At 44.1% G+C, this 27,345-nt stretch overlaps 1 protein-coding gene across 2 annotated transcripts in view; it reads left to right on the forward strand.

Annotated features, from left to right (window-relative positions):
- Positions 1 to 27,051, forward strand: part of LOC138666955 (oocyte zinc finger protein XlCOF22-like) — a 52,228-nt gene extending 25,177 nt beyond the window's left edge. For both annotated transcript variants that reach the window (XM_069755160.1, XM_069755161.1), the window contains exons 2-7: positions 19,969 to 20,105; positions 20,235 to 20,405; positions 20,489 to 20,615; positions 20,699 to 20,796; positions 20,995 to 21,085; positions 25,192 to 27,051. In XM_069755160.1, the coding sequence (XP_069611261.1) occupies positions 19,969 to 20,105; positions 20,235 to 20,405; positions 20,489 to 20,615; positions 20,699 to 20,796; positions 20,995 to 21,085; positions 25,192 to 26,462 (1,895 nt within the window). In that variant the 3' untranslated portion in view covers positions 26,463 to 27,051. The remainder of the gene's footprint in view (positions 1 to 19,968; positions 20,106 to 20,234; positions 20,406 to 20,488; positions 20,616 to 20,698; positions 20,797 to 20,994; positions 21,086 to 25,191) is intronic.
- Positions 27,052 to 27,345: the final 294 nt, after the last annotated feature.

Here is a 27,345-nt window from a genome sequence, read left to right on the forward strand (position 1 = left end):
TCCAGGGCCTCTCGGGGACCGGTAATGGCAAAAGCAACCCACTAGCGCGGGAACAGCAAGGCTTAGCCCGCGCACAAATCCCACAGGACTGCACAAAAGAACGCACATCCCGTGACAAAGAAGGCCACCAAAAGGACCTACTAACCAAATCTCTGGTACCAAAAATCCCAGGATGGCCAGCCAACACAGAACAATGAACCTCAGAAATCACTTTAGTAGTCCATCTGTCAGGAACAAACAGTTTCCCCACAGGACAGCGGTCAGGCTTATCAGCCTGAAATTCCTGAAGAACCCGTCGCAAATCAGGGGAGATGGCAGAAAGAATCACCCCTTCCTTCAAAATGCCGACTGGCTCAAGAACCCCAGGGGAATCAGGAAAAAAACTCCTAGAGAGGGCATCCGCCTTAACATTCCTAGTACCAGGAATGTACGAGACCACAAAATCAAAATGGGAGAAAAACAGGGACCATCGAGCCTGTCTAGGATTCAGCCGTTTGGCAGACTCGAGGTAAATCAGATTCTTATGATCGGTCAGGACCACAATACGGTGCTTGGCCCCCTCAAGCCAATGTCGCCACTCCTCAAATGCCCACTTCATAGCCAATAACTAGTGTTGAGCGATACCGTCCGATACTTGAAAGTATCGGTATCGGATAGTATCGGCCGATACCCGAAAAATATCGGATATCGCCGATACCGATATCCGATACCAATACAAGTCAATGGGACATCAAGTATCGGAATGTATCCTCATGGATCCCAGGGTCTGAAGGAGAGGAAACTCTCCTTCAGGCCCTGGGATCCATATTAAAGTGTAAAATAAAGAATTAAAATAAAAAATATTGTTATATTCACCTCTCCGGCGGCCCCTGGACATCAGCGGGAGGATCCGGCGTCCGGCACGGCTTCTTTCTTCAAAATGCGCGCCTTCAGGACCTGTGGAATGACGTCCCGGCTTCTGATTGGTCGCGTGCCGCCCATGTGACCGCCACGCGACCAATCAGAAGCCGCGACGTCATTCCTCAGGTCCTAAAAGGCGCTCATTCTAGGACTTTAGCTGAGGAATGACGTCGCGGCTTCTGATTGGTCGCGTGGCGGTCACATGGGCGGCACGCGACCAATCAGAAGCCGGGACGTCATACCACAGGTCCTGAAGGCGCGCATTTTGAAGAAAGAAGCCGTGCCGGACGCCGGATCCTCCCGCTGATGTCCAGGGGCCGCCGGAGAGGTGAATATAACAATATTTTTTATTTTAATTCTTTATTTTACACTTCCGATACCGATACCCGATATCACAAAAATATCGGATCTCGGTATCGGAATTCCGATACCGCAAGTATCGGCCGATACCCGATACTTGCGGTATCGGAATGCTCAACACTACCAATAACTCCCGATTGCCGACATCATAATTGCGTTCCGCAGGCGAAAACTTCCGAGAAAAGAAGGCACACGGTTTCATCAAGGAACCGTCAGAATTCCTCTGAGACAAAACGGCCCCTGCCCCAATCTCAGACGCGTCAACCTCAACCTGAAATGGAAGAGAAACATCTGGCTGACGCAACACAGGGGCAGAAGTAAATCGGCGTTTAAGCTCCTGAAAGGCAGAAACAGCCGTGGAGGACCAAATCGTCACATCAGCGCCTTTCTTCGTCAAATCGGTTAGAGGTTTAACCACACTGGAGAAGTTGGCAATGAAACGACGATAAAAGTTAGCAAAGCCCAAGAATTTCTGAAGGCTCTTCACAGATGTGGGCTGAATCCAATCATGAATGGCCTGAACCTTAACCGGATCCATTTCTATAGATGAGGGAGAAAAAATGAAACCCAAAAAAGAAACCTTCTGCACTCCAAAGAGGCACTTTGACCCCTTCACAAACAAAGCATTATTACGGAGGATCTGAAATACCATCCTGACCTGTTTCACATGAGACTCCCAATCATTGGAAAAAATCAAAATATCATCCAAATATACAACCATGAATTTATCAAGATAACTCCGAAAGATATCATGCATGAAGGATTGGAACACAGATGGGGCATTAGAGAGTCCGAATGGCATCACAAGGTATTCAAAATGGCCTTCGGGCGTATTAAATGCAGTTTTCCATTCGTCACCCTGCTTGATATCAATAAGATTATATGCCCCTCGAAGGTCAATCTTAGTAAACCAGCTAGACCCCTTAATCCTAGCAAACAAATCAGTAAGCAAAGGCAAGGGATATTGAAATTTAACCGTGATCTTATTCAAGAGGCGATAATCAATACAGGGTCTCAAGGAACCATCTTTTTTAGCAACAAAAAAGAACCCCGCTCCCAACAGTGAAGAAGATGGCCGAATATGCCCTTTCTCCAAAGACTCCTTAATATTGCTCCGCATGGCGGCATGTTCAGGCACAGACAGGTTGAAAAGTCGACCCTTAGGGAACTTACAACATGGAATCAAGTCAATAGCACAATCACAGTCCCTATGCGGTGGAAGGGAACTGGACTTGGGCTCATCGAATACATCCTGAAAGTCTGACAAAAACTCAGGAACTTCAGCAGAGGGGGAAGAAGAAATTGACATCAAAGGAACCTGATCATGAACCCCCTGACAACCCCAACTAGTCACAGACATGGATTTCCAGTCTAACATCGGATTATGTAGCTGTAATTATGGAAAACCCAGCACAATGTCATCATGCAAATTATGCAACACCAGAAAACGACAATCTTCCTGATGGGCTGGCGCCATGCGCATGGTCAGCTGTGTCCAAAACTGAGGTTTATTTTTAGCCAACGGTGTAGCATCAATGCCCCTCAAAGGAATAGGGTTCTGCAAAGGCTGAAATGGAAAACCACAACGTCTGGCAAATTCTAAGTCCATTAAGTTCAGAGCGGCGCCTGAATCCACAAATGCCATGACAGAAAATGATGATAATGAGCAGATCAAGGTCACAGATAACATAAATTTTGGTTGTATAGTACTGATGGCAACAGAACTAGCGATTCTCTTTGTACGCTTAGGGCAATCAGAAATAACATGAGCAGAATCGCCGCAGTAAAAACACAACCTATTCTGACGCCCGAATGTTTGACGTTCAGCTCTAGACAAAATCCTGTCACACTGCATAGGCTCAGGGCTCCGCTCAGAGGGCAACGCCACAGTGTGCACAATTCTGCGCTCGCGCAAGCGCCGATCAATCTGAATGGCCAGAGACATAGAATCACTCAGACCAGCAGACGTGGGAAACCCCACCATAACGTCTTTAGCGGATTCAGAAAGACCGTTTCTGAAAATTGCCGCCAAGGCATCCTCATTCTATTTAGTCAGTACAGACCATTTTGTAAATTTCTGGCAATACGATTCTGCCACTTCTTGACCTTGACACAGGGCTAACAAAATTTTCTCAGCCTGATCCACAGAATTAGGCTCATCATACAACAACCACAATGCCTGAAAGAACGAATCAACATTAAGCAAAGCAGGATTGCCAGATTCCAGGGAAAATGCCCAATCCTGTGGGTCACCATGCAGCAGAGATATGATGATTTTAACCTGCTGAATAGGATCACCAGAAGACCGGGGTCTTAATGCAAAAAACAGTTTACAGTTATTTTTGAAACTCAAAAATTTGGATCTGTCACCAAAGAATAAATCAGGAGTGGGAATCTTAGGTTCTAAGGCAGGAGTCTGAACAATGAAATCTGAAATCCTCTGTACCCTAGCAGCAAGCTGATCCACCCGAGAAACTAACTCCTGAAGATTCATGTTAATACTAGACTCCGTAGCCACCCAGAGGTAAAGAGGGAGGAACAGACCAAACAAGCTGAGGAAAAAAAAATGGCTCAAAATCTTTTCACCCTTCTTCTGAGATGCAATTAACTCATTGTGGGCCAGTTGTACTGTTATGATCTGGTGGCCTTGGAGCAGCATGAGACGTACTCTGGAGAAGGTGGTCCCTGTACTGACCGCAAACCCTGAACCTAGCAGCGCAACTAAAAGCAGCCGTGGGGGGTACCTAACTCTCCCTAGACCCCTCGGCACAGCCTAAGATCTAACTACCCCTAAAGACAAACAGGAAACCTATCTTTCCTCAGAGAAAATCCCCAAAGGATAGCCCCCCACAAATATTGACTGTGAGAGGAGAGGGAAAAAAACATACGCAGATATGAAATCAGATTTTAGCATAGGAGGCCATACTAGCTATAAAGAAAGAATAGAACAGAGTACTATGCGGTTAGTATAAAAACACTAGAAAATATCCACCTCAGAAAATACGGATCACCACATCTGACTAAAGACATGGGGGGTATATCTGCATCTCCATAAAAATAGCTAGGCTGCAAAAAATCCTTCACAGACCAAGCTGGACAAGACAAAAACATGAAAATGCACAGAACTATAAGGTCCACTGCAGGTGGACAGAAAAAACAAAGCCAGGACTTATCTTTGAAGAAAAACACAGCAAACTGGAGAGACCAGCAGGGAAGTGAATCCTTCAAGAACAATGGACAACTGGCACTGATTAAAGGATCCTGCAAAGCTATATACCTCAGTCCGTCATGCAATTAGTAGAAACACATGTCCACTCCTGCAATCCAGACACAACTGCATTACCCTCTACAACCACCGGAGGGAGCCCAAAAGCTGAATTCACAACAGGTAATTCCGATAGAGCAGGTCATCACCACAGACGCAAGCGGTACAGGATGGGGGCTCATTTAGGAACTCTCTCAGTTCAGGGATCCGACTGGAATCAGAGCAGGCGTCCAATTTAATAGAATTATGGGCTGTAGAGAGAGCTATAAAACATTTCCTCCCTATCCTTCAAGGTCACCATACCAGAGTCATGTCAGACAATCACGCAGTGGTGGCGTATATCAACCACCAAGGGGGACGAGATCCCCTTCCCTTATGAAGTCAGCGTCTTTCCTCCTGCAACTAGCAGAGCACCACCTACTATCCCTCTCCGCTCTTCACATAATGGGAGTCGAGAATACGAAAGCCGACTACCTAAGTCGCAAGACACTGAGACAGGGAGAGTGGTCGTTGAATCCCCAGGTGTTTCAACAGATAGTACAGGCTTGGGGCATACCTGTAATAGATTTATTTGCCACTCTGAACAATAGGAAAGTGGAAAGTTTCTGTTCGTTAGACCAGAGAGAGAAACCTTTTGCAGTGGATGCTCTTCAAATTCAATGGAACTTTAGTCTTGCTTGTTTTTCAACCAATAGCGATGATTCTGGCAGTGGTAAGGAAGATCAGAATGGAGCAGGCGAGAGTAATTTTGATTGCTCCATTTTGGCCGAAAAGACCTTGGTTTTCCCTCCTAAGACAGATGTCAATAACCGATCCATGGATTCTGCCAGAAATTCCGGACCTTCTTACCCAGGGTCCAATATGCCACTCTCAGGTGAAGGGCTTCCATCTTGCAGCCTGGAATTTGAGATGGCATAACTGAGTAGGCAGGGGTTTTCACAAGGGTTAGTCTCCACCTCGTTGAAAAGTAGAACACCGGTCACAACAAGAATTTATGGTAGAACATGGAAAAAGTTTTGGGATTTTTCAGGGCAACCTTTGGGGGACAAGGCTCCTGTAGGTACTATTTTAGAATTTTTACAAGCGGGTTTACAACTTGGGTTGGCAATTAATACACTCAAAGTACAAGTATCGGCATTAGGAGCCTTGTATAATTGTCATCCGGCCTCCAATAGGTGGGTGTCCCGCTTTATAAAATCTTGTAGTAGGTCTAGACCAGTGGTAATTCAGAGGGTTCCCCTGTGGGATTTAAATCTGGTGTTAGAGGCTCTAACTAGAAGTCCATTTGAACCTTTACAGGAATCATCGGTAAAAATACTCACTCTTAAAACAGTGCTTCTGTTGACATCAGCCCGTAGGGTGAGTGACTTGCAAGCCCTGTCTATCTTCCCTCCTTACATGCAAATATTTGATGACAGAGTAGTACTCAGACCAGATCCGGCATATCTGCCAAAAGTGGTACTTAAGTTCCATAGGAGTCAAGAAATTGTATTACCCTCTTTTTTTGATAATCCTAAGAACCCAGGGGAAGAGAAATGTCATACACTGGATGTAAGAAGAGCTATTTTGCAGTACATATCTTTCACTAGTCAGTGGAGGAAGGATCAGTCCCTACTTGTAGCTTTCCAGGGTAGCAGGAAGGGATATGGGGTATCCAAAGGTACTATTGCTAGGTGGATTAGGGAGGCTATTAACTTATCCTATGCTTCACGTGGTGCCCCGATCCCTGAGGGCATCAAGGCTCACTCCACCAGAGCTGTGGCTACTTCCTGGGCAGAGAAGGCAGAGGTATCAATTGATCAAATTTGTAAGGCCGCTACCTGGTCCTCACCGTCTACCTTCTTTAGACACTACCGACTAGATCTATCCTCAACTGACCTTACCTTTGGTAGAAGGGTTCTACAAGCGGTGGTCCCTCCCTAAGGTGTTCCTTTCTCCAAAAATCTCTCAGGTGTGCTGTCATGGGAGACGGGAAAACACTAAGGTTACTTACCGGTAGCCGGTTTTTCCGGAGCCCATGACAGCACCTGTATATTCCCTCCCTTCTTTCTTTCACCCTTTGGTGTGCACTTTTAGCTGGGTGTTTTTAGTTATTAATGTGATGTGGTGGTAGATTGCCATGTGTACTAAACAAGGGGGCCTCTTATGCTCTGAAAACCAACTGAAGAGAGGGAGAGGTACCGCCCTTTTATTTCAGTAGGTTTCCTGTCCCGACTGGGCGGATCCCTCTCTCAGGTGTGCTGTCATGGGCTCCGGAAAAAACGGCTACCGGTAAGTAACCTTCGTGTTTCAGATGCTCGTTACTAATTAGAAACCAAAATAAACTCCCCCAGGGAGAACTGTATAGATGTACATATATTTTTTTCCATTTATTCTTATATTTTCCAGTTTTAATAACTCTGCACCGTCCCTTTATGACCCAGTGTATACCTCTACAATATGAAAATATTGAAATACTATTATATATTTTTTGTGATATCCCTGACTCTGAGCTATTGTCAGGGACAAACATATCTCGTTGGACACAATCTGGCATCGTATATATGAACCTGTGTCCGCCCCTCCCTTTTGTTATTTACTTTCATCGGTGGATTCACATTTTATATATATATATATATATATATATATATATATATATATATAGTCCAGAAAGATGAAGGCAGCACTCCAGTATAAAATTTATTGGCTCATGTGCGGCATTTCAGTCCAAAGTGTGGGCCTTTCTCAAGCCCACACTTGGGACTGAAACCTCGCACATGGGCCAATAATATACTCTTATTTTTTCTACTGGAGTGCTGCCTTCATCTTTCTGGACAATTGCATGAGGTTTGGTATATACCTGGAAGGATTTTTTGTACCCTCTGTCTTCTTTTGGTGCTGCTTTTTGTTTTCTTTATATATATATATATATATATATATATATATATATATATATATATATATATATATATATATATATATATATGTAATCAGTATGATTTATCTTAGTCTCCTCATTCTCTACTACCAGATCACCAGGCTTAATGTCTTCTGTGCCGCTACAGGCAGTTTAATTTTTGGCAAGGGTGTCTATGATGCCCATAGTATATTTTTTAAAAATGTATCCCCCTTGGCGAAATGTTTGTCAGCCCATGCACTGTGTGTATGGGCATTACAAGTCTAGGAGACACACTCCTTTGGGCCGGGGTCGCACTGGAGCGAAATATGGACATATGAGAGGCGCAAAAACAACACATTACACTTGGACCAATGTTTCTCTATGGGGCAGCTCTCATCGGCCGTATATTTCTCGGCTGTATTTTACGGGTTGAGAAAATAGCAGCATGCTGCGATTGTCAGCGTATTCCTCCAAAAATACGCCAATGCAATGCAAATGTCTACACATAGTATAGGGGTGTATATATATATATATATATATATATATATATATATATATATATAATGCCAGTGCGATAAATATATATACAGTACAGACCAAAAGTTTGGACACACCTTCTCATTTAAAGATTTTTCTGTATTTTCATGTCTATGAAAATTGTAAATTCACACTGAAGGCATCAAAACTATGAATTAACACATGTGGAATTATATACTTAGCAAAAAAGTGTGAAACAACTGAAAATATGTCTTATATTATAGGTACTTCAAAGTAGCCACCTTTTGCTTTGATGACTGCTTTGCACACTCTTGGCATTCTCTTGATGAGCTTCAAGAGGTAGTCACCGGGAATGGTTTTAACTTTACAGATGTGCCCTTTCAGGTTTAATAAGTGTGATGTCTTGCCTTATAAATAGGGTTGGGACATCAGTTGTGTTTTGCAGAAGTCTGGTGGATACACAGCTGATAGTCCTACTGAATAGACTGTTAGCTTTTTTCTTGCCATAATACAAATTCTAAGTAAAGAAAAACGAGTGGCCATCATTTCTTTAAGAAATGAAGGTCAGTCAGTCCGAAAAATTGGGAAAACTTTGAAAGTGTCCCCAAGTGCAGTTGCAAAACCATCAAGTGCTACAAAGAAACTGGCTCACATGAGGACTGCACCAGGAAAGGAAGGCCAAGAGTCACCTCTGCTACTGAGGATAAGTGTGTCCGAGTCACCAGCCTCAGAAATCGCAGGTTAACAGCAGCTCAGATTAGAGACCAGGTCAACGCCACACAGAGTTCTAGCAGCAGACACATCTCTACAACAACTGTTAAGAGGAGACTTTGTGCAGCAGGCCTTCATGGTAAAATAGCTGCTAGGAAACCACTGCTGAGGGTAGGCAACATGCAGAAGAGACTTGTTTGGGCTAAAGAACACAAGGAATGGACATTAGACCAGTGGAAATCTGTGCTTTGGTCTGATGAGTCCAAATTTGAGATCTTTGGTTCCAACCACCGTGTCTTTGTGTGATGCAGAAAAGGTGAACGGATGGACTCTACATGCCTGGTTCCCACCGTGAAGAATGGAGGAGGAGGTGTGATGTGTGGGGGTGCTTTTTTGGTGACACTGTTGGGGATTTTTTCAAAATTGAAGGCACACTGAACCAGCATGGCTACCACAGCATCTTGCAGCAGCATGCTATTCCATCCGGTTTGCGTTTAGTTGGACCATCATTTATTTTTCAACAGGACAATGACCCCAAACACACCTCCAGGCTGTGTAAGGGCTATTTGACCAAGAAGGAGAGTGATGAGGTGCTACGTCAGATGACCTGGCCTCCTGTTATGATCAGGCGGCCTTGGAACAACATGAAAAAACCTTCGCTGGAGTAGTGGTAACTATACAGACCGCTAACCCTGAACTTATCACAGACACTAGATGTAGCCGTGGGGTGTACCTATCCAGACTTAGACACCTTGACACAGCCGGAGGACTAATTATCCCTAAAGATGGAAAATAGGAAAACTGACTTGCCTCAGAGTAGACCCCCAAAGTATAGGCAGCCCCCCACAAATAATGACGGTGAGTAGGAGAGGAAAAGACACACGCAGGCGGAAAACAGATTTAACAAATGAGGCCACTTCTACCTAGATAGGGAAGTATAGTACAGGATACTGAGCGGTCAGCACAAAATCTACAAAATATCCACAGCAGAAAAATACAAAAACTCCACCACCTAACTAAAGGTGTGGAGAGTATATCTGCAACTCCAGCGAATCCAACCAGACTGAGAAATCAACAGGACAGTCGAAGCTGGAACAAAATAGAAACTATGAACAGCACGAAAAAATAGACACACAGCCTGTGAGCCTAAGAAAAAGAATCAGACACTTATCTTTAGCTGAAATGGCAGCAGGCAGGACAGGGCAGGGAGAGAACCATTACTGGCAATAGAACATTGACAACTGGCAGGGACTAATGAGTCTTGCAAAGCTAAATACCCCAGTCAGCTTTGCAATTAGCAGATACACCTGTCCAATCCTGCAGTCCAGGCCCAACTGCATTACCATCTACAACCACCGGAGGGAGCCCAAAAGCAGAATTCACAACAGCCTCCACAGTCACCAGACCTGAACCCAATCGAGATGGTCAACAAGGGCCAATAAGTGCTAAGAATCTCTGGGAACGCCTTCAAGACTGTTGGAAGACCATTAACGGAGACTACCTCTTGAAGCTCATCAAGAGAATGCCAAGAGTGCAAAGCAGTCATCAAAGCAAAAGGTGGCTACTTTGAAGAACCTAGAATATAAGACATATTTTCATTTGTTTCACACTTTTTTGTTAAGTATATAATTCCACATGTGTTAATTCATAGTTTTGATGCCTTCAGTGTGACTGTACAATTTTCATAGTCATGAAAATACAGAAAAATCTCTGAATGAGAAGGTGTCTAAACTTTACTTCTGTACTGTATGTATGTGTGTATATATATATATATATATATATATATATACTATATAATTGTCTAAGGGTCACTTCCGTCTTTCTGTCTGTCTGTCACAGATATTCATTGGTCGCGGCCTCTGTCTGTCATGGAAATCCAAGTTGCTGTTTTGCTGACGTTTTTATTGATACAATTTTTGTGTAGATACAGTGTTTTGATTGCTTGTTATTGCATTTTAATGCAATGTTGCGTTGACCAAAAAAATTTTATTCTTTTGTTTTTACTTTATTTGTCGTTACGCTGTTTACAGATCAGATGAATTATTTTTATATATTAATAGACTAGGCAATAATGAACTAAGCGATACCAAATATATATATATTTTGTTTTTGAATGGGGTCGTGATTTAAACTTTTATATACGGTATATATTTTATATTTTTAAAAAACATTTTTGTATTTTACTTTACACTTGCTTCAGTAATCTCCATGGGAGACTGGAATCTGTGATCATCCGATCACTTGTGCTACACAGAACAGTGCTTCAGCCCTGCTCTGTGTAGCAGAAATGTTCACTTGCTGTGAGCACCGATGGGTGGCCCAGCGCTCATAGCTATCCGGCAATGACAACCACAGAGGTCTCCCCTGCAGACCCCGGGTTGGCATGCCAACCCATTGGTGACCCGCAATCATGTTAGTGACGTGCTTTGGCACGATCATGTTAAATGCTGCTGTCAGAGATTTACAGCAGCATTTAACAGGTTAACAGCCGCGGGTGGATCATGATTCCATCCGCGGCTGTTAGGGGCACAAGTCAGCTGTTGAAAACAACTGACATGTGCCGGAAAAGATGTGGGCTCAGCGCCTGAGCACACATCAAACGGGGAGACCTGACATGTTCGGCACATATCATGAAGGGGTTAATATCTGTTTTGTTTTCTGGTGTTTCCGTGTAATATAGGAAAGCCTAAAGGGAGAAATAAACCCCATAAAACACTGTACATGGAGACTTTGGTATTAGATAACTTCTGTCCACGGTGTTTGTGCAAACAAAAAAGCTTTTTATAAAAGCCTCAAACTTTTGTGTGTGAATCAGACCTGAGATCTAACGTGATAGAAGATTACAGTGCGGGGAAGACGGGAAACATTCATATAGACGGCCGGTGGTGATGAAGTCAGTGATGAACTCTGGCCAAATATGTTTCTAGAGCCTCACCATGAAGTACCATATATACTCGAGTATAAGCCGACCCTCCCCCCCCCCCTAATTTTGCCACAAAAAAACGGTAACATAGTAACATAGTAACATAGTTAGTAAGGCCGAAAAAAGACATTTGTCCATCCAGTTCAGCCTATATTCCATCATAATAAATACCCAGATCTACGTCCTTCTACAGAACCTAATAATTGTATGATACAATATTGTTCTGCTCCAGGAAGACATCCAGGCCTCTCTTGAACCCCTCGACTGAGTTCGCCATCACCACCTCCTCAGGCAAGCAATTCCAGATTCTCACTGCCCTAACAGTAAAGAATCCTCTTCTATGTTGGTGGAAAAACCTTCTCTCCTCCAGACGCAAAGAATGCCCCCTTGTGCCCGTCACCTTCCTTGGTATAAACAGATCCTCAGCGAGATATTTGTATTGTCCCCTTATATACTTATACATGGTTATTAGATCGCCCCTCAGTCGTCTTTTTTCTAGACTAAATAATCCTAATTTCGCTAATCTATCTGGGTATTGTAGTTCTCCCATCCCCTTTATTAATTTTGTTGCCCTCCTTTGTACTCTCTCTAGTTCCATTATATCCTTCCTGAGCACCGGTGCCCAAAACTGGACACAGTACTCCATGTGCGGTCTAACTAGGGATTTGTACAGAGGCAGTATAATGCTCTCATCATGTGTATCCAGACCTCTTTTAATGCACCCCATGATCCTGTTTGCCTTGGCAGCTGCTGCCTGGCACTGGCTGCTCCAGGTAAGTTTATCATTAACTAGGATCCCCAAGTCCTTCTCCCTGTCAGATTTACCCAGTGGTTTCCCGTTCAGTGTGTAATGGTGATATTGATTCCCTCTTCCCATGTGTATAACCTTACATTTATCATTGTTAAACCTCATCTGCCACCTTTCAGCCCAAGTTTCCAACCTATCCAGATCCATCTGTAGCAGAATACTATCTTCTCTTGTATTAACTGCTTTACATAGTTTTGTATCATCTGCAAATATCGATATTTTACTGTGTAAACCTTCTACCAGATCATTAATGAATATGTTGAAGAGAACAGGTCCCAATACTGACCCCTGCGGTACCCCACTGGTCACAGCGACCCAGTTAGAGACTATACCATTTATAACCACCCTCTGCTTTCTATCACTAAGCCAGTTACTAACCCATTTACACACATTTTCCCCCAGACCAAGCATTCTCATTTTGTGTACCAACCTCTTGTGCGGCACGGTATCAAACGCTTTGGAAAAATCGAGATATACCACGTCCAATGACTCACCGTGGTCCAGCCTATAGCTTACCTCTTCATAAAAACTGATTAGATTGGTTTGACAGGAGCGATTTCTCATAAACCCATGCTGATATGGAGTTAAACAGTTATTCTCATTGAGATAATCCAGAATAACATCCCTCAGAAACCCTTCAAATATTTTACCAACAATAGAGGTTAGACTTACTGGCCTATAATTTCCAGGTTCACTTTTAGAGCCCTTTTTGAATATTGGCACCACATTTGCTATGCGCCAGTCCTGCGGAACAGACCCTGTCGCTATAGAGTCACTAAAAATAAGAAATAATGGTTTATCTATTACATTACTTAGTTCTCTTAGTACTCGTGGGTGTATGCCATCCGGACCCGGAGATTTATCTATTTTAATCTTATTTAGCCGGTTTCGCACCTCTTCTTGGGTTAGATTGGTGACCCTTAATATAGGGTTTTCATTGTTTCTTGGGATTTCACCTAGCATTTCATTTTCCACCGTGAATACCGTGGAGAAGAAGGTGTTTAATATGTTAGCTTTTTCCTCGTCATCTACAACCATTCTTTCCTCACTATTTTTTAAGGGGCCTACATTTTCAGTTTTTATTCTTTTACTATTGATATAGTTGAAGAACAGTTTGGGATTAGTTTTACTCTCCTTAGCAATGTGCTTCTCTGTTTCCTTTTTGGCAGCTTTAATTAGTTTTTTAGATAAAGTATTTTTCTCCCTATAGTTTTTTAGAGCTTCAATGGTGCCATCCTGCTTTAGTAGTGCAAATGCTTTCTTTTTACTGTTAATTGCCTGTCTTACTTCTTTGTTTAGCCACATTGGGTTTTTCCTATTTCTAGTCCTTTTATTCCCACAAGGTATAAACCGCTTACACTGCCTATTTAGGATGTTCTTAAACATTTCCCATTTATTATCTGTATTCTCATTTCTGAGGATATTGTCCCAGTCTACCAGATTAAGGGCATCTCTAAGCTGTTCAAACTTTGCCTTCCTAAAGTTCAATGTTTTTGTGACTCCCTGACAAGTCCCCCTAGTGAAAGACAGGTGAAACTGCACAATATTGTGGTCGCTATTTCCTAAATGCCCAACCACCTGCAGATTTGTTATTCTGTCAGGTCTATTAGATAGTATTAGGTCTAAAAGTGCTGCTCCTCTGGTTGGATTCTGCACCAATTGTGAAAGATAATTTTTCTTGGTTATTAGCAGAAACCTGTTGCCTTTATGCGTTTCACAGGTTTCTGTTTCCCAGTTAATATCCGGGTAGTTAAAGTCCCCCATAACCAGGACCTCATTATGGGTTGCAGCTTCATCTATCTGCTTTAGAAGTAGACTTTCCATGCTTTCTGTTATATTTGGGGGTTTGTAACAGACCCCAATGAGAATTTTGTTACCATTTTTCCCTCCATGAATTTCAACCCATATGGACTCGACATCCTCATTCCCTTCGCTAATATCCTCCCTTAAAGTGGACTTTAGACAAGACTTTACATAGAGACAAACCCCTCCTCCTCTCCGATTTTTACGATCCTTTCTAAACAGACTGTAACCCTGTAAGTTAACTGCCCAGTCATAGCTTTCATCTAACCATGTCTCGGTTATTCCCACTATGTCAAAGTTACCTGTAGATATTTCTGCTTCTAGTTCTTCCATCTTGTTTGTCAGGCTTCTGGCGTTTGCGAGCATGCAGTTTAGAGGATTTTGTTTTGCTCCAATCTCCTCACTGTGGATTGTTTTAGAAATGTTCTTACCTCCCTTCTGAGTATGTTTTCCTGGGTCGTCTTTGTTCGAGTCTAATGTTTTTCTTCCCGTCCCCTCTTCTTCTAGTTTAACGCCCTCCTGATGAGTGTAGCGAGTCTTCTGGCGAATGTGTGTTTCCCAGGTTTGTTGAGGTGTAGTCCGTCTCTGGCGAGGAGTCCATCATACCAGTAATTCACACCGTGGTCCAGGAATCCAAATCCTTGTTGTCTGCACCATCGTCTTAGCCAGTTGTTTGCATCAAGGATCCTGTTCCATCTCCTGGTGCCATGCCCGTCTACTGGAAGGATAGAAGAAAAAACTACCTGTGCATCCAGTTCCTTTACTTTCTTCCCCAACTCTTCAAAGTCCTTGCAGATTGTCGGTAGGTCCTTCCTTGCCGTGTCATTGGTGCCAACATGTATCAGAAGAAATGGGTGGACGTCCTTGGAGCTGAAGAGCTTTGGTATCCTATCGGTCACATCCTTGATCATCGCACCTGGAAGGCAGCATACTTCTCTTGCAGTTATGTCCGGTCTGCAGATGGCTGCTTCGGTGCCTCTCAGTAGTGAGTCTCCCACCACCACCACTCTTCGTTGCTTCTTGGCTGTACTTTTTGCTGTCACTTGTTGCTGTGTGCCCTTTTCTTTTTTGCTTGCTGGTATTGCTTCATTCTTAGGTGTGCCATCTTCATCCTCTACAAAGATTTGATATCGGTTCTTCAGTTGTGTGGTTGGTGATTTCTCCATGGTCTTCTTGCTTCTTTTGGTCACATGCTTCCACTCATCTGCTTTTGGAGGTTCTCTGACACTTTTTGCACCTTCTGTGACCAGTAGAGATGCTTCTGTTCTGTCTAGAAAGTCTTCATTCTCTTTGATGAGTTTCAAAGTTGCTATTCTTTCTTCCAGACCCCGCACCTTTTCTTCTAAAAGGGCCACTAGTCTACACTTCTGACAGGTGAAATTGGATTCTTCTTCTGGTCGATCTGTGAACATGTAGCACATGCTGCAGCTCACCATGTAGGTTGTCACATCTGCCATGTTGCTCCTAGATCCTGCTGACTTGCTGTGTGTTTTCCTTCTTGTGTAATCTACTCAGCCAAGCTCTCTTGCAATAATGTCCTACAGGCAAAAATTCGCGCGCCGTAAGGCGCGCGGTTTGGTGATGCTTTCGAAGCAGCTGGTCCCGGCTGTACCCAACGATCTTCTAGCTTAGGGAGACTTCGCTTCTCCCAGAAGGCACCTGGAATATGCAAATTAGCCTCCTGAAGCTTGAATCCCTGGTTTGGTGATGCTTTCGAAGCAGCTGGTCCCGGCTGTACCCAACGATCTTCTAGCTTAGGGAGACTTCGCTTCTCCCAGAAGGCACCTGGAATATGCAAATTAGCCTCCTGAAGCTTGAATCCCTGGTTTGGTGATGCTTTCGAAGCAGCTGGTCCCGGCTGTACCCAACGATCTTCTAGCTTAGGGAGACTTCGCTTCTCCCAGAAGGCACCTGGAATATGCAAATTAGCCTCCTGAAGCTTGAATCCCTGGTTTGGTGATGCTTTCGAAGCAGCTGGTCCCGGCTGTACCCAACGATCTTCTAGCTTAGGGAGACTTCGCTTCTCCCAGAAGGCACCTGGAATATGCAAATTAGCCTCCTGAAGCTTGAATCCCTGGTTTGGTGATGCTTTCGAAGCAGCTGGTCCCGGCTGTACCCAACGATCTTCTAGCTTAGGGAGACTTCGCTTCTCCCAGAAGGCACCTGGAATATGCAAATTAGCCTCCTGAAGCTTGAATCCCTGGTTTGGTGATGCTTTCGAAGCAGCTGGTCCCGGCTGTACCCAACGATCTTCTAGCTTAGGGAGACTTCGCTTCTCCCAGAAGGCACCTGGAATATGCAAATTAGCCTCCTGAAGCTTGAATCCCTGGTTTGGTGATGCTTTCGAAGCAGCTGGTCCCGGCTGTACCCAACGATCTTCTAGCTTAGGGAGACTTCGCTTCTCCCAGAAGGCACCTGGAATATGCAAATTAGCCTCCTGAAGCTTGAATCCCTGGTTTGGTGATGCTTTCGAAGCAGCTGGTCCCGGCTGTACCCAACGATCTTCTAGCTTAGGGAGACTTCGCTTCTCCCAGAAGGCACCTGGAATATGCAAATTAGCCTCCTGAAGCTTGAATCCCTGGTTTGGTGATGCTTTCGAAGCAGCTGGTCCCGGCTGTACCCAACGATCTTCTAGCTTAGGGAGACTTCGCTTCTCCCAGAAGGCACCTGGAATATGCAAATTAGCCTCCTGAAGCTTGAATCCCTGGTTTGGTGATGCTTTCGAAGCAGCTGGTCCCGGCTGTACCCAACGATCTTCTAGCTTAGGGAGACTTCGCTTCTCCCAGAAGGCACCTGGAATATGCAAATTAGCCTCCTGAAGCTTGAATCCCTGGTTTGGTGATGCTTTCGAAGCAGCTGGTCCCGGCTGTACCCAACGATCTTCTAGCTTAGGGAGACTTCGCTTCTCCCAGAAGGCACCTGGAATATGCAAATTAGCCTCCTGAAGCTTGAATCCCTGGTTTGGTGATGCTTTCGAAGCAGCTGGTCCCGGCTGTACCCAACGATCTTCTAGCTTAGGGAGACTTCGCTTCTCCCAGAAGGCACCTGGAATATGCAAATTAGCCTCCTGAAGCTTGAATCCCTGGTTTGGTGATGCTTTCGAAGCAGCTGGTCCCGGCTGTACCCAACGATCTTCTAGCTTAGGGAGACTTCGCTTCTACCAGAAGGCACCTGGAATATGCAAATTAGCCTCCTGAAGCTTGAATCCCTGGTTTGGTGATGCTTTCGAAGCAGCTGGTCCCGGCTGTACCCAACGATCTTCTAGCTTAGGGAGACTTCGCTTCTCCCAGAAGGCACCTGGAATATGCAAATTAGCCTCCTGAAGCTTGAATCCCTGGTTTGGTGATGCTTTCGAAGCAGCTGGTCCCGGCTGTACCCAACGATCTTCTAGCTTAGGGAGACTTCGCTTCTCCCAGAAGGCACCTGGAATATGCAAATTAGCCTCCTGAAGCTTGAATCCCTGGTTTGGTGATGCTTTCGAAGCAGCTGGTCCCGGCTGTACCCAACGATCTTCTAGCTTAGGGAGACTTCGCTTCTCCCAGAAGGCACCTGGAATATGCAAATTAGCCTCCTGAAGCTTGAATCCCTGGTTTGGTGATGCTTTCGAAGCAGCTGGTCCCGGCTGTACCCAACGATCTTCTAGCTTAGGGAGACTTCGCTTCTCCCAGAAGGCACCTGGAATATGCAAATTAGCCTCCTGAAGCTTGAATCCCTGGTTTGGTGATGCTTTCGAAGCAGCTGGTCCCGGCTGTACCCAACGATCTTCTAGCTTAGGGAGACTTCGCTTCTACCAGAAGGCACCTGGAATATGCAAATTAGCCTCCTGAAGCTTGAATCCCTGGTTTGGTGATGCTTTCGAAGCAGCTGGTCCCGGCTGTACCCAACGATCTTCTAGCTTAGGGAGACTTCGCTTCTCCCAGAAGGCACCTGGAATATGCAAATTAGCCTCCTGAAGCTTGAATCCCTGGTTTGGTGATGCTTTCGAAGCAGCTGGTCCCGGCTGTACCCAACGATCTTCTAGCTTAGGGAGACTTCGCTTCTCCCAGAAGGCACCTGGAATATGCAAATTAGCCTCCTGAAGCTTGAATCCCTGGTTTGGTGATGCTTTCGAAGCAGCTGGTCCCGGCTGTACCCAACGATCTTCTAGCTTAGGGAGACTTCGCTTCTCCCAGAAGGCACCTGGAATATGCAAATTAGCCTCCTGAAGCTTGAATCCCTGGTTTGGTGATGCTTTCGAAGCAGCTGGTCCCGGCTGTACCCAACGATCTTCTAGCTTACGGTAAAACTTATTGACTCGAGTATAAGCTTAGGGTAGGAAATGCAGCAGCTACCGGTGAATTTCAAAAATAAAAATAGATGCTCCATACCGGTGATTATTGCCCCATAGATGCTCCATATGAAGCTGTGCCATATATAATGCTCTGCACCGTTGATTATTGTCCCATAGATGCTCCATATAAAGCTATGCCACATATAATGCTCTGCATCGTTCATTATGGCCCCATAGATGCTCCATCTAAAGCTATGCCACATATAATGCTCTGCACCGTTGATTATTGCCCCATAGATGCTCCATATACAGCTGTGCCCCGTATATAATGCTCTGCACCGTACATTATGGCCCCATAGATGCTCATATAAAGCTGTGCCATATATAATGCTCTGCACCATTCATTATGGCCCCATAGATGCTCTATATAAAGCTGTGCCCCGTATATAATGCTCTACACCATTCATTATGGCCCCATAGATGCTCCATATAAAGCCGTGCCCCGTATATAATGCTCCATACTGTTCATTATGGCCCCATAGATGCTCCATATAAAGCTGTGCCATATATAATGCTCTGCACCGTTCATTATTGCCTCATAGATGCTCCATAGAAAGCTGTGCAATATATAATGCTGCTGCTGCTACAATAAAAATAAATAAATCACATACTCACCTCTCTTCGCTCGGGACACTGGCGCTTTTAATATTTACCTGCTCCTCGTGCGGCTCCGTCTCCAGCACTGACGCTCAGCAGAGGGCGCGCACTGACTACGTCATCGCACCCTCTGAACTGAGCGTCACTGCCAGAGGACGCTGGAGACGGAGCCGCACCGGAGCGAGGAGCGGTAAATATCACGCAGCATTCCCCTCCCTGTTTGCTTAAGTGCTCCCGGCACGGTCCCTGTAGTCCCTGCTTCTGCCGGCGCTGCATCTTTTTCCTGTATTGAGCGGTCACAGTTACCGCTCATTGCAGTCATGAATATGCGGCTCCACCTCTATGGGAGGTGGAGCCGCATATTCATGCCTGTAATGAGCGGTACCATGTGACCACTCAGTACAGGAAGAAGATCTAACGCTGGAAGAAGCAGGGACGTGCAGGGAGCAGGTAAGTATAACTAGACAGCCCCCGCTCCCCCTCCCCTGCGACCCCTGAGTATGACTCGAGTATAAGCCGAGAGGGGGACTTTCAGCCCCCAAAAATGGGCTGAAAATCTCGGCTTATATTCGAGTATATACGGTAGTTATTTCTCCTGTCACGTGTAATGAATATCTCCTGCAGTATTGCTAATGCCGATTCCAGTGTCGGTAAATGAGACGAGAATTAGCGTTATGGAAGATGAGTCTATGAGGAACGTATTCAGCTGCCAACTCCGAGGAAGAAACTGCTTGTTGTCTGTGGCCTAAATATATAGGTTTTATTAGTGGATGTAAAGAAGAAAACTAAATACTGTATAATAATAATAAATCTCATATGTTTCGCTTATTTTCTCCAGTAATTGTATTATTACACAGGATTTTTATGCTGTTCCATCAGCTTATCTTCTTCTCAGTCAGGTCTCTCAGTGAAGATCTTCTATATAAGAGAATTTTTCTGAATTACCCATCAAAGATGGATATGGATAGAGACAAGATGGCGGAGAGGATATTACACCTCACCCTAGAGATCCTCTTCCGTCTTACTGGAGAGGTGAGAGATTCTGATGACGTCACATTACATCATTCTTATCTATGGGAATAACAGATGGACAGAACTGGAGAGGTGAGGACTCTGGAAATGTCTGTAGTGAGATCTATTTATGTTTCTCTCTATAACCAGGATTACACAGTAGTGAAGAAGACCTCTAGTGAGCACTGTCAGGACCCTATGTCTGAGGGATGGGGAAGACCCCTGAGCCCAGTCACGGGGCCTCCCCTGATATATGAGGACATTAATGACCAGAAGATCCTGGAACTTACCTACAAGATGATTGAGCTGCTGACTGGAGAGGTAACACTGCTGGGAATACTGGGAAATTATACAGTAACACTATGAAGAGATCGGGGGCATAACGGTATCATTGTATGTGTCAGGTTCCTATAAGGTGTCAGGATGCTGCCATTTATTTCTCCATGGAGGAGTGGGAGTATTTAGAAGGACACAAAGATCTGTACAAAGATATCATGATGACGGAGGTTCCCCAGCCCCTCACATCACCAGGTAATAGACAGGACTAAATACACACGGCCTATAATTATCTGTATGTAAAGAATGAATTCGGTCCCTGTATGTGTTTCCTCCAGATCTATCCAGTAAGAGGACAACACCAGAGAGATGTCCCCGTCCTCTTCTTCCACAGGAGTGTAAACAAGAAGATCCCGATGTTCCTCAGGATCATCAGGTAGATGGAGAGAAGGTGTCATGAGACCTCCCCTATGATGTGTAGACGGCTGTGAAGGTCTTGTGCTTAATCTTGTTTTATCCACCAGTATTATATATTTTATATTTGTGTAATGAGAACGGTGGAGATGGCAGGATTAGAGCTGATCATAGATGTGACTTCTCCATCTGTCTGTGACTTTTATAATATATGTTTCAGGGTGAAGATCTGACCCATATTAATACTACAGAGACATATTTGAGGGGTGATGAGCGGTGTAAAGAGAAGATTGCAACATATGACTACCCAGGTGAGTAGTGACCACTAAATGCAGAGAAGTCACAGATTCTTCTCAGTCACCTCCTGTGTCTGTTTTATCAGTGTTGTACTACGACCATATTACAATCGTGTGATCACCATTTTGCCTCTAGACCACAACATTCTCCTCCACCCAAAACTGATCTACTTACTTTGGGCATTGAAAATCCTTTTCTATAGAACTTACAACCTGGAGGATCCACCTACCCCCTGGGATTAGTAGATGCTGACCTTTACCTGCCCAGATCTGTAAACTACAAAGTAAAATGACAGCGTACGTAGAATGTGCTCACAAGTTGGAAATATATTATGATGGGCCTCTTGGAGAAATTGGAGGGTAATGATGCTGTTGTATTCCAAGATCCCTGATATGAGAAGAAGTAAAAAATCAGGGCTTCGAAAAGCGCTGCCAAGTGCGGAGCCATAAAGTTGGGCATCAAAACAAATTAATAAAAAATTGCTTTCATTTTAAAATGCTTCACATTTCCGATGCGAACCAGCTCTTTCCTCAGGCATTTACAAATAATACATTGTGGATTTTAAATATCCTCCAAAATGGCGTCACTAATCCAATTGCTTAATTCATTAATTACCGTATATACTCGAGTATAAGCCGAGATTTTCAGCCCATTTTGGGGGGCTGAAAGTCCCTTTCTCGGCTTATACTCGAGTCATACCCAGGGGTCGGCAGGGGAGGGGGAGTGGGGGGCTATCTAATTATACTTACCTACTCCTGGTGCGGTCCCTGCGCGTCCCTGCTTCTTCCAGCGCTGCATATTCTTCCTGCACTGAGCGGTCACATGGTACCGCTCATTACAGTAATGAATATGCGGCTCCACCTCCTAAAGGGGTGGAGCCGCATATTCATTACTGTAATGAGCGGTAACGGTGACCGCTCGGTACAGGAAGAATATGCGGCGCCGGGAGAAGCAGGGACTGCACCGCGCCAGGAGCAGGTAAGTATGCGGGGAGGGGGAGCGCAGCGCTGCGCTATATTCACCTGTCCTCGTTCCGATGCGGCTCCGTCATTAGCGTCCTCTGGCTGTGATGCTCAGGTCAGAGGGCGCGATGACGTTGTCAGTGTGCACCCTCTGCTGAACGTCAGTGCTGAGGACAGAGCCGCACCCGAACGAGGAGCAGGTGAAAGTGCCGGGGTCCTGAGCGACGGAGAGGTGAGTATATGATTTTTTTTTCTATATCGCAGCCTCAGCATATGGGGCAAGTGACTGTATGGAGCATCTTATGGGGCCATAACGATTGTGCAGCATTATATGGGGCAGTTACTGTATGGAGCATCTGTATGGGGCCATAACGATTGTGCAGCACTATAAGGGGCAGTGACTGTATGGCGCATCTTAAGGGGGCCATAACGATTGTGCAGCACTATAATGGGCAGTGACTGTATGGCGCATCTTAAGGGGGCCATAACGATTGTGCAGCACTATAAGGGGCAGTGACTGTATGGAGCATCTTATGGGGCCATAACGATTGTGCAGCATTATATGGGGCAATTGACTGTATGGAGCATCTTATGGGGTCATAACGTTTGTGCAGCATTATATGGGGCAAGTGACTGTATGGAGCATCTTATGGGGTCATAACGTTTGTGCAGCATTATATGGGGCAAGTGACTGTATGGAGCATCTTATGGGGCCATAACGATTGTGCAGCATTATATGGGGCAGTTACTGTATGGAGCATCTGTATGGGGCCATAACGATTGTGCAGCACTATAAGCGGCAGTGACTGTATGGCGCATCTTAAGGGGGCCATAACGATTGTGCAGCACTATAATGGGCAGTGACGGTATGGAGCATCTAATAGGGCCATAACGTTTGTGCAGCACTATAAGGGGCAGTGACTGTATGGAGCATCTTATGGGGCCATAACGATTGTGCAGCATTATATGGGGCAATTGACTGTATGGAGCATCTTATGGGGTCATAACGTTTGTGCAGCATTATATGGGGCAAGTGACTGTATGGAGCATCTTATGGGGTCATAACGTTTGTGCAGCATTATATGGGGCAAGTGACTGTATGGAGCATCTTATGGGGCCATAACGATTGTGCAGCATTATATGGGGCAGTTACTGTATGGAGCATCTGTATGGGGCCATAACGATTGTGCAGCACTATAAGGGGCAGTGACTGTATGGCGCATCTTAAGGGGGCCATAACGATTGTGCAGCACTATAATGGGCAGTGACGGTATGGAGCATCTAATAGGGCCATAACGTTTGTGCAGCACTATAAGGGGCAGTGACTGTATGGAGCATCTTATGGGGCCATAACGATTGTGCAGCATTATATGGGGCAATTGACTGTATGGAGCATCTTATGGGGTCATAACGTTTGTGCAGCATTATATGGGGCAAGTGACTGTATGGAGCATCTTATGGGGCCATAACGTTTGTGCAGCATTATATGGGGCAAGTGACTGTATGGATCATTATGGCGCCATAAGGTTTGTGCAGCATTATATTGGGCAAATGTGTCTATGGAGCATCTTATGGGGCCCTTATTACCCTTTATGCAGGATTATATGGGGCATATTTTAATATGGAGCATTTAATGGGGCCCATCAAACTTTATGGAGCATTATATGGGGCTCCTGATTCAATATGGATATTCAAAAACACTTAACCTACTGATGTCTCAATTAATTTTACTTTTATTGGTATCTATTTTTACTTTTGACATTTACCGGTAGCTGCTGCATTTTCCACCCTAGGCTTATACTCGAGTCATTAAGTTTTCCCAGTTTTTTGTGGCAAAATTAGGGGGGTCTGCTTATACTTGGGTCAGCTTATATACGAGTATATACGGTAAACCGTGCTTCTGATGCATAGTTTTTTGTATTGAAACCTTTCATCTTATACAAAACAATACAAATAGATGTAAAATGCATATTGGATGCACAACAAAATACATATAAAGAAAAATAAACATACATGGCAACAACCAAAATACCTAAGAATTATTCAAAAAGATACCCCTATTATGTCGTATTTGCTCTCATTCAGGCCCTCCGGTTTAATCGTGGATAGTTTAAATATCCAATAGGATTTCTTCTTCACAAGTCTTTGGAACCTATTGGACACAGTTTCTGATATTAGTTCTAATATAATAAGTCTTAAACAGGTGGAATCTTGTTTACATTCTAAAACAAAATGTCTAAACAGGCTGTGACAAATTACACCTTTTCTAATATTATGTCTATGGCTTTTCATCCTTTTAAGGATCGCTTGAGTCGTTTTTGCCCTCTATCGGTCTTTAGCTTTGTTGTCCCCAAAGTCTGCTGCTTGACCTTGTTGTAATGGACTGCTGTCTCAGAAATTTTAAGGATGGAGGCAGCAAGACGCTCACTCTGTCCCTCTGCTAGTAAAGCTAGAATTGAGCCCTTCTTTTCCTCACTCAAGACTTTTCTTTTCAAATCCTTTGACATGGTTAAAAGTTATTTTTTCATTCCCGTTACTTTTGGGATATTATTAGCACTTGTTTTGCCATCCAGCTTGTCCTATGGCAAGAGGATTGTGAACACCACAGCAGTGTTTTTATACATTCCTTCATGAAATAAGATATGGTTCAGGTGATCACCTAATCAGAAGCACATTAAGTAGAATGATGTGTACTCTAGTTGGAATTCAACTGACACTGGGATGGAATGGCACACTGCAAGGCTCAGTAGTGTGGGGGAGATTTGAGTTTGGGAGAGTGGATATTGCTGGATTGGTTTATGGAAGTCATGTTGCTTTGTAAAAGCCTTTAAGCCACTATGGAAACTTCTATTTTTCCATTGATAAATGATGGACCGAAGTGGGGACCTTTTTTTTGCGGGATGAGTAGAAGCTTGTATTGTTATTATTTTCACCTGCATAACATTGTTTGGAGGCTTTTTATTCCTTTTTTGGGAGGCAGAATTAACAAACACCACGCTCTACTGGTTCATGCTATGAGGTTTTTTTATTAGACTGTGAACTGCCATTGTTTTGTGAATTCAATATTTTTACATAACCTGCCATTTTTGCAGACATTTTCAGTAGCAATGGTAAACAATTTTTTATTCAAAAATAATAATTGGTTTTATGCTTGACAGATGACTGTACCTGGAGATCAGAGGGACAGCTGACATCTTCAATTTTTAAATCAGATGATTGTGAGATCACCCAGGATTCTATTGAAGTGACTGCCATTACTCCAGATATACCAAAATCCGTTCACAGCAAAGATCAGTCATCTGATCCTTTGAAACAGGACTTGTCTTATGATTCATTACCGACTGCTAAGGAAAATCAAATTCACAAAAAAAGCATTAAAAAAAGAACTGCTCCTAAATCAAAGACATTTTCACATTCAGAACATCAAAGTAGTTTTCCCCTCAAAAAATGTTTTCTTAAACATCAAAAAATTCACACAGCAGTGAATAGATTTTCCTGTTCCATTTGTAGGAAAACTTTTAGCAAGAAATCAAGTCTTGCTAGTCACACGAGAACTCACACCGGGGAGAAGCCTTTTTCATGTCTAGAATGTGGGAAATGTTTTAACCAGAAAGCGCATCTTGATAGCCACCAGAGAACCCACACAGGGGAGAAGCCATTCTCATGTTCAGAATGTGGGAAATGTTTTAACCAGAATTCAGATTTTGTTATGCACCAGAGAATTCATACAGGGGAGAAGCCTTTTTCCTGTTCAGAATGTGGGAAATGTTTTAACCAGAAAGCGCATCTTGATAGCCACCAGAGAACCCACACAGGGGAGAAGCCATTCTCATGTTCAAAATGTGGGAAATGTTTTTACTTTAAATCAAATTTTGTTAAGCACCAGAGAATTCATACAGGGGAGAAGCCTTTTTCCTGTTCAGAATGTGGAAAATGTTTTAACCAGAAAGCGCATCTTGATAGCCACCAGAGAACCCACACAGGGGAGAAGCCATTCTCATGTTCAGAATGTGGGAAATGTTTTAACTCTAAATCAAATTTTGTTAAGCACCAGAGAATTCATACAGGGGAGAAGCCCTTTTCCTGTTCAGAATGTGGAAAATGTTTTAACCAGAAAGCGCATCTTGATAGCCACCAGAGAAGCCACACAGGGGAGAAGCCATTCTCATGTTCAGAATGTGGGAAATGTTTTAACTCTAAATCAAATTTTGTTAAGCACCAGAGAAATCATACAGGGGAGAAGCCTTTTTCCTGTTCAGAATGTGGAAAATGTTTTAACCAGAAAGCGTATCTTGTTAGCCACCAGAGAACCCACACAGGGGAGAAGCCATTCTCATGTTCAGAATGTGGAAAATATTTTGTGAAGAAATCATCTCTTCTTAGTCACCAGAGCAGTCACACAGAGGAGAACCCTTTGTCATGTTCTTAATGTGGTTAATGTTTTGCTTGGAAATCAACTCTTAAAGGGAACCTGTCACCAGCAAAAAGGCTATTAACCTGCAGATGGGGTGTAATCTTCTGGTTAATTGCAATACTTGCCTGGCGCCTGCTGTTAGCCAAAAGCTGCTGTGAGAAAATTAACTTTATTCTCCTTGGCAGCATTCGGTTTTAGTCAAAGGGGCATCGCCGGCGCTGGTTCTTTCACCCTCTGAGAATACTGAACGGTAGCTGTAACCGTGCACTTTGCGTGACTGACACTGTCTCTGCATTGGGGCCAATAGCCAGTCAGTCTCTGGGCACAGTTATAGCCACTGCTCTGTGTACTTTCTTGCTCAAACTATGGAAGTGCAAGTCTAAAGAGATCACTTGCACCCGGATCTGTCTGCAAATCGGAAGCTTACTGAACTCCATGCCACAGTCTGGATGATTTGTTAATAGTGGTAAATACAGCTCTGACAAAAATTAAGAGATCACTGCAAAATGTTCAGTTTGTCTGATTTTTCTCTTTATAGGTATATTTTTAAGTAAAATGTTCAGAAAATACTTATTATACACAATAAAACTTAACATTTAATAAATTATCCATAAAAATTCAAACCACATACGACCTTGGACCAATGTCAGTTGTTTGACTAAAAGATACAGGGTGCTCAATATCCCTGACCTCTCAACTATCTGTCCCCTACCTTGCTGCGGAGGTTGGCACCCTATATCCTGCACAATGGCTCCCCCGCTCAATACATGCTCTCCCTAAGGCTGGGTTCACACTGCGTTGTGTGAACCCGTTTAACGGACTACGTTACACCGCGGCATAACGCGGTGTAATGTAGTCCGTTAACGCCGCCATTACAAGCAATGGCGAGCGCATCGCT

Source organism: Ranitomeya imitator, chromosome 2, assembly GCF_032444005.1.
Source record: "Ranitomeya imitator isolate aRanImi1 chromosome 2, aRanImi1.pri, whole genome shotgun sequence".
NCBI classification, from domain to species: Eukaryota; Metazoa; Chordata; class Amphibia; order Anura; family Dendrobatidae; genus Ranitomeya; species Ranitomeya imitator.